Raw genomic sequence first — 7,578 nt, 5'->3', positions numbered from 1 at the left:
ACAGTGAGCAGTGGCTGCCTTTACTGAGAGGTCTTGAGCATATTAGGGCAGTAGTTCCTAATCTCTATGAATCTTTATTTATCTTGTGAAGCAGTGTTTACTCACTGTTTACTCACTCACTGGTTAAGCTTAGGGAAAGATCTTGGTTAAATATTGAAAAAGTCAAAATCAGCTTATCTCACACTTCAAGTCAGAGTAGACATTTTCAGACTCTAACTTTAAACAAGTGCTCGGAGTTGCCTCAATAAAACAAATGCCATAAAATCATAAATAATAGGATTTAGTTGCCAGCAGCAGATATTGTTGGAAAACAAATGAAATACATTGACAGTGTTTTCCAGATTTGTTTAATATAACTCTTTTGTTATGTTAATAAACACCATATACCATTTACCATGTTCACCAACATTTTCTAATTAGCACTAAACACAAAGTACAGCTGAGGCTGATGGGAATGTTCTTAGTTTTACAGATATTTAGTCATAAACCAAAGTATTGGACAAATTAAAATTTTGACCTGATGATGGCGCTAGAAGGAAAGTTAAGAGAGCAGAGTTATTAAAATTCATTCATTCTGAGGAGGACATTAATGTATCTACCAAATGTCATGGCAATCCATTTGATAGTTCTCAAAACATTTCACTCCAAATCACAAATGTGAACCTCATGGTTGCACCAGAGAAAAAGTCAGGGGATCACCAAAGTCAGAAGGATTCATCCTCTGGGAACCATGAATGTCTGTAAAAAAAATGTATGGCAATCCATCCAATAGTTGTTGAGCTATTTCAGTCTGGACCAAAGTGGTGGACTGACCGGCATTACCATCCCTGGAGCCAGGTTGCTAGCATGGCTAATAAAAACATAATCCAAGAGACAGTACATTTCCTACAAAACATATTTGCTACTATAAATTAGTTGTATATCAATGGAATTATTAGGAGACAGAGTTGAAGATTGATTCCTTTTAATTGTTTTAGAGTCCTGAAGAGGTAAAAGTATCTTGTTTTTAACAATTAAAAAGCCAAGATTAAAGAGAAGTCAAAAATAAATATCCACAGGTTTGGTTTAGGTAACTATTGGTAACCAAGTGTCAAACACAAATAAAGACAAGAAATAATTTCAACATTTTATTCATTTTCCAAATTCATATCAGTAGACTTGGAGAAATAAAAGGTATTTTTTCCTTTTTAAACATTCTCTTAAACAAAAATATAACAACTATTTACAATCACTTGTAAAAAATACATAAAAAGCGTATGAGCAAAATCATGTTGTCTTTCTAAAAGACATAAGTTACAACAGCTATGAGAAGTGTGAGACGAAAGCAAACTTTAAGCCACAGACCAAGTTAATACCTCTTTGTACAGATTGTGCAGCACACTCACCACATTTAAGCTTATTGTTGTGCATTTCTGCTGTAATGCCAAAAGATGTTTACATAAAACACATTCATATCTCTTATTGCATTCCTGGGGCGCGCTTAATTACAGTCAGCTAGATATTTTCATCAAGTTGTAAGAGAGAGAGAAGTTTATCCTCTCCAGTTTTCTGTTGTTAAAACACTGACATGTTGTGTTCACAGTGCCAAGAGCTGCTCACTGCCAGCTCCTCCATGAAAACATACCTACTGTCTGGAGAGTAGGAGAAGAGGGGGTTACTACTACATGACATTTAGCCCTGAAAGAAAAAACTAAACAAACAAACAAAAAAAGTAGCATTTTGGAGTGCTTATAGAGCACATGTGAGCAAAATTCTGTACAACAATTTTATGGGGGAAAAAACAACACAAAAACAAAACTGTTGCCTGATGGGCCAACTCTTGGAAGGAGCATATGCTGCTATTTTTTAAATCATCCATGCAGAACATTAATACTGATTTATGGTTAAGAATCTGAGGAATACAGTTGTGCAAAGGGATTGTCAGTTTCTGACTCTCAGTCTGTTTCAAAGTTTCTACTATGGAGATTGTTTTAAAAAGGAAAAAGGGACTAGTGTAAGGGTCACAGTGGATACAGTGAAATCCATCAGACGAGTACAGTGAGGAGAAAGGTTGAAAGTTTAAAGTCCTGCTGAGTTGACAGAGCTGAGAGAGAGGAAGAGTGGGGAAACAGAGACTATACTAGACATGGCATCATGGCAGGGCTTGTTCTGTTCAATTAAAACAGACAGGGATATAATAGTAACAAACTCCTTTTAATCATCCAGTCTGAGTTTGAATGAACTCGCCTTGTGTCGTGAAACCGATGGTAAGACACCCACAAGGGCCCCACCTTTCTGCAGGCAGGAGCAATCAAAGCTGCAAACTAAGGGCTTTTATAGAAAATGACTTCTGAGCCTTTCCTTATGTGCTGTATGCCCAGACTGAATCAAAATGGGATTTTGTTTTTAAAATGCTATCTTGATCCCAACCTTGCAAATATAATTCCACAACACACGCACGCAGTCATATCGCAAAACACAGAAGAGCAGAAATGGCATCAACAAGTGTGAAGAGTGTGAGGGGGGAAAAAAGTTATGAACAACGACAAGAACTAACAAAGACCCCTGCCCGAAGACAGAAACAGGGCAATCACAACCTTGGATTATTTCTTATAACAAAATATTCAAAAATAGCCTTTATAGAGGACTCTCTTCTCTCATCTATACATGATCAGTTAAGATTAATTTATGGCAAAGAAACAACAAAAATATATATGTATAAATTCATATATATGCCATGTATATATTAGCATTAATTATTTCAAGTCTTTGTGTGGCAAAACAATACAAAAGCATCACAGAGCGTGAGACAGACAGCAGAAGAAGAGAAGAGCATCTAATTCCAGTTACACCCCTGCTGCACTGCAGATAAAACACAATTAAAAACAATTTTCCATTTCCAAAACATTACTCAGAATGTACAAATTTGCTTCTGTTTTCAATACAAATAAACAATTTTCAAGCAAATCCTTTAAATATTCTACAAAATGTACTATGAACATGGAGAATTGAGATGCAAGCCAGGCGTTAAAATACATTATCTGTTGACTTGTTTTGTTGCTTGTCCTTTTAAATAAGAAGCAAAAACCCGATATGAGAGGTACACTGTGAGCACATAGTCAAATTTTATGCTGCATCTTATATTCCGGCTGCATTATTAACAAATTTACAAGGTCAAATAAACCTGGAGCATTATACTTTAACATTTCAGCTTGTAATTCAATAGACAACTAGTCTAATAAACACTGTAAACAAAACGTGTACGCGTCGGTGTAAACACTGTCCTTTGTCTTTATGCACACCAACTAAGATTTTGGTGTGTGTGTGTGTGTGTATGCATGCATGCATGTTCTGTGACAGCACAGTGCTAATTTATTATTTTATTATAGCTGCTGCAATAGAATTACAACACGGTTTTACTCTACAGGAAGCAGCGAGACATTTGTTCTTCAGCTCATTAAAAACGAGTTATAATACAGTTTTTATAGAACATCCAGGAGGCAGCATGTCGCTAAAGTACCTCGCGTCAGACTGAAAGAGTAATAAGAGAGGAGGCTGGGTGGTGGAGAGCGCGACATGAAGACACAGAACTGCCTGAGATAAGCTGTTTATCTTGTTTTTTTCTGTAAAACTCAACAAAGTCCAATAAGTGGTAAACACAAACATCGTGCTCTGTTACTTCAGGAGTTTAATTTCTCTTTTAGAAAAAGTGAAAAATATGTTGAGGGGCTCTATGCGGCTCCTGACCTCAAATACAGTTAAAAGTGTAAGTACTGGATTAATAAAAATTGGTTTTGTAGCCGTTTTTGTGCATTTGTTTGTTTGTGTGGGAACTGAAGTTAATTATGTAAATTTACATCATCAGTGCCAGGGTTTGATAGAGGCCCATTAAGACCTTTGTTTTCTTTGAGATATCTCAAAATCTGATTTTTTTCTTGTCTCTTATTCACCTACATTCATCTTCTTTTGAGCTGACAGCAAACTACAAACAAAAACAGCAAAACAAAACAAATCCCCCACGAGCTAATGTTCGTCGTAATACTTACACACTATTGACTACAGCTTTCTATCCCTTTGTCTGCTCCTCCTTACTATTCTCACACAAAAACGTAGCAAAGCTCAGAGATGCAAATTAAAAGAAGAAAAAAAAAATCACTTCACAAAAAAAAAAACATCACTGTACATGTTAAAACTGTAAAAAGCAATGTCAAACACCTATAGACAAGAGAGCTTGGAGCGCAAAATGGAGGTACATGGTGGTCTGTTTCCAAGGAGGCCGACTTCTCATGAGACGTCATTATTGTCACTCTTTCCTTCTTTTATATGTCCTTTTTTAAACGTCCCTCTACCGCGATGTGACTCCATCACGCCGCCTTTTTCTGCTTTGTTCAAGAGTTTTTAAAAAGTATCTAAAATCTTTCTTTTCTTTTTTGTTCTGTGAAATGAGTTTAAAAAGAGATGACTGTCTGAGTCCTGGGAGGTGGAGAGCGGTCACATGACCCACTGCTCTGATCCACAGGTGCATCGTGGTCTGTGGTGATGTCACACAGGGATTGTGGGCGGGACTTGGAGAATGTGCTCTGATAGCGTGGTGACAGCAGGCTGCTAGCTTAGTCCAAAGCCTGATCAACACAACTTGGTCCGTGTGAGAATATGTGTGAGCGGGACAACACTGTCTTTACACCGCTGACACTTGTTCATCTGGAAAAGAGAAGAGAGAACAATGTTTGGCAGGGAGTCTGACGGTTCCTAAATGTTATACATTTTACAGGGTTTCTGCAGGATTCACCAAGTTAAATTTTAGACTTTTAAAGACCTTTTTAATACAACATAGAATGCAATTAAATATGTTTCACCATCACATCAGCCAAAATATTAAAGTATGGATGGAAAACCAGTAGGGACGATATGGCCTAGAATTATTTATTATTATATCACATTTTTTTAGTACTTCCCAAAAGTATATAACAATAATCCCTAATAAAATAATTAATAAAAGGAATGTGACCTGGACCCAGAGCTTCCTAGCTACCGTAGCTAGCAGAAGTGACAGTGCTTGCTACAGGTCTGATGGTGCTGACTGAAATGCCATAGAAAGGATAAAACGGCCTCCTGTGTGCCCGATCCACAACATTCCCACCTTTAGTTTATAGGTGCATAACATATAACGCATAATGCCTGCAATCAGATACATACAAGCATTTTATAAATAACAACTGCCTTAATCTTCCATTAAGATTTGATGAGTTAACTCCTGCAACCTGCAAACGGTCATGTAAATGAACTATAAATTAAGATATATGTTTAGTAGAGACATGCATTGTTTAAGTAAGGGAACCAATAGTTTGTTTATACAACTACAACTCTTTGAAATGAGTGCTGCTTTATCATGTCACCATCTTGTGGGACGTACCATCCTCACTGTCAACCAGTTCCTGTGGTGGGAGGCAGATGCTGGGTGGTCTGGAGTGGCCCTGCATGGGGCCGGCCGTCCGGGCCTCTTGGTGGTGGTGATGGTTAGCAGCCAGCCTCCGTGCCTCAGCCAGACCGCCGGCCACTCCAGGGCTCTGCAGGAGTTTGCTCCTCTGCAGGGCCACGCTGTAGTCTGGAGGTCTGAGGTGAGGAGGCCTGGGGAGGAGACCTCCTGGCCCACTTACTACTCCGTCTGTGAGGCCGAGATCCCCCAGAGCCAGACCCTGGTAGCCTGGAGGGGTGGGAGGGGGAGCTCGGTAACGCTCATCCTTGGCGGGGGAGGTGACACAGTACACTGGATGGAGGTGTAGATCAAAAGAAAAGAGGGATGGAGCAAAGAAGGAGGGGAGTGAGGGGTGAAGAAGTCGTCGGAAAAGGGTGTGTGTGGGGAGTTGTGTGAGGAGGGGAGAAACAAAAGAAAATTATGGAAAAATTAAATCAATGTGATGTTTCACAAACACAATACACAACTATACATGCACCAAAACGTGTTGAAAATTAAAAGAAAAATATACAACCAATGAGATGGATGGCTGCAGCAGATACAGACAGAACTAGAGCTGCACTTAATGATTACTTTCATTATTCTATAATCTGTCAATTATTTACCAGATTATTAATCAATCAATCGTTTGGATGTTAAAATCAGAATCAGAAAAGTGCCCGTCATAATTTCCCAGAGCCCAACATGACGACTACATATTACTTGTTTTGTCTGATCAACAGTCCCACACCTAAAGATATTCAATTTACAAGAGATGTAAAACAGCAAATTCTCACATTTGAGAAGCTGTAAGCAGAGAATGATTGACTTAAACTATTGATCAATTATCAGCATTTTTGCCAATTAATTTTCTGTTGATCTACTAATAGATTCATTGACTAATTGTTTCGGCAATGGACATAACACTCTCTTAACTCCTCCACTACAACTCTACAACTCTTCAGTCAAAAACTGGCTAAAATTAAAAATCCTCATCCGTATCCTCATAAAACTAGCAAACTGCATAGACTTATAATTTACCATGAAACTACAGCGGAGGATCGAAAAGACAAATTTACACTCTGGCTGATGAGGATGCTCCATAGCTCCTGTCAGATAGCGAGCCAACAGTGACAAGAATGAGTGCAGCGTTTGCCAACTGTTCACTAGACCGTAACAGCAAGTCAAGCAACAGAAAGCAGCAGTAGTTCACCTAAAACAACAGCAGACTTAACTTAATTTACTCCATTTAAGTCTAACATAAAATACTGACAGTCATCTTGATATTCAGTAACAAGAGAGCTTAAGCATAAGCTGATGTGTTACTGCATGATGCGTGAAACTCAGTAGAGCTTCACCAACAAAGCCTTAAATAAAGAAGACTATTTTCTACTGTAACTTTCCAGACAACCACACACCCATCAACAGACGCTCACACACATAGCGACAGTTGACCACTGTCACGCTGTGTTTACAGGGAATCAAACTCGCCACCTGACCCCTCACCTATCAGGCCCTTCTCTGTGCTTGACGTCACCGTTTTGTAGACAGGGTCTGTGCTTTGCCCTCCTTCCTCATTGGTTGGCGAGGAGGGGTGATCCGAGGTGTTTCGCCGCTTTATGGTCCCGTAATTACCCTCGTAGGTGTCGGACAGCGAGCTGGACGACGCCCAGCTCTGCCGCGACTGATTGGACAGATCCGAGCTGGAGTTTCTGGAGTGCTGCTTAGCGGCGTCCTCGTTCGCCCACGCGTGACTGGCGGCCTCGACCTCTGCTATTGGCCCGGCCAGCTGCATGTGCTTAAAGCCGCCCAGGTGCGTGTGCGGGAGGGAAAGTGGATGCCCGTGGATGCCGTGGTCCCAGGGCCGGCAGGAGGAGGCGGGGAGGCTCTGGAAGGAGTCGTGGGAGTTGGAGGAGCAGGACGTCCAACTGCCACGGCCGCTGTCGGCCACAGAGTCCAGAGAGGTGTGGTCTGGGGTCAGCTCCTCCGTCGAGGTGGAGGAGGTGAAGGTGGAGGCTCGCATTACGTATCCTCGAGTCAACGACGAGGAAGTACTGTAGATAAAAGAGGGTGAAATAATTAACTAATGAAAATTTACTATTAGGCTAACTTATTAACTTACAGCATATTTACATTGATCCTTT

General features: G+C 40.1%; 1 protein-coding gene across 10 annotated transcripts in view; it reads right to left on the bottom strand.

Annotated features, from left to right (window-relative positions):
• Positions 1–1,114: 1,114 nt before the first annotated feature.
• Positions 1,115–7,578, bottom strand: part of LOC122888738 (rap guanine nucleotide exchange factor 6-like) — a 157,956-nt gene continuing 151,492 nt past the window's right edge. For all 10 annotated transcript variants that reach the window (XM_044223519.1, XM_044223523.1, XM_044223521.1 and 7 more), the window contains 3 exons: positions 6,941–7,488; positions 5,393–5,746; positions 1,115–4,680 (listed from right to left, as the gene is read on the bottom strand). In XM_044223519.1, coding sequence (XP_044079454.1) covers positions 4,658–4,680; positions 5,393–5,746; positions 6,941–7,488 — 925 coding nt within the window. In that variant the 3' untranslated portion in view covers positions 1,115–4,657. The remainder of the gene's footprint in view (positions 4,681–5,392; positions 5,747–6,940; positions 7,489–7,578) is intronic.

The sequence above is a fragment of the Siniperca chuatsi genome, linkage group LG14 (assembly GCF_020085105.1).
Source record: "Siniperca chuatsi isolate FFG_IHB_CAS linkage group LG14, ASM2008510v1, whole genome shotgun sequence".
Lineage (NCBI taxonomy): Eukaryota > Metazoa > Chordata > Actinopteri > Centrarchiformes > Sinipercidae > Siniperca > Siniperca chuatsi.
Note: the sequence above shows the minus strand (reverse complement) of the source record. Positions and strands in the feature narration are given on the sequence as shown.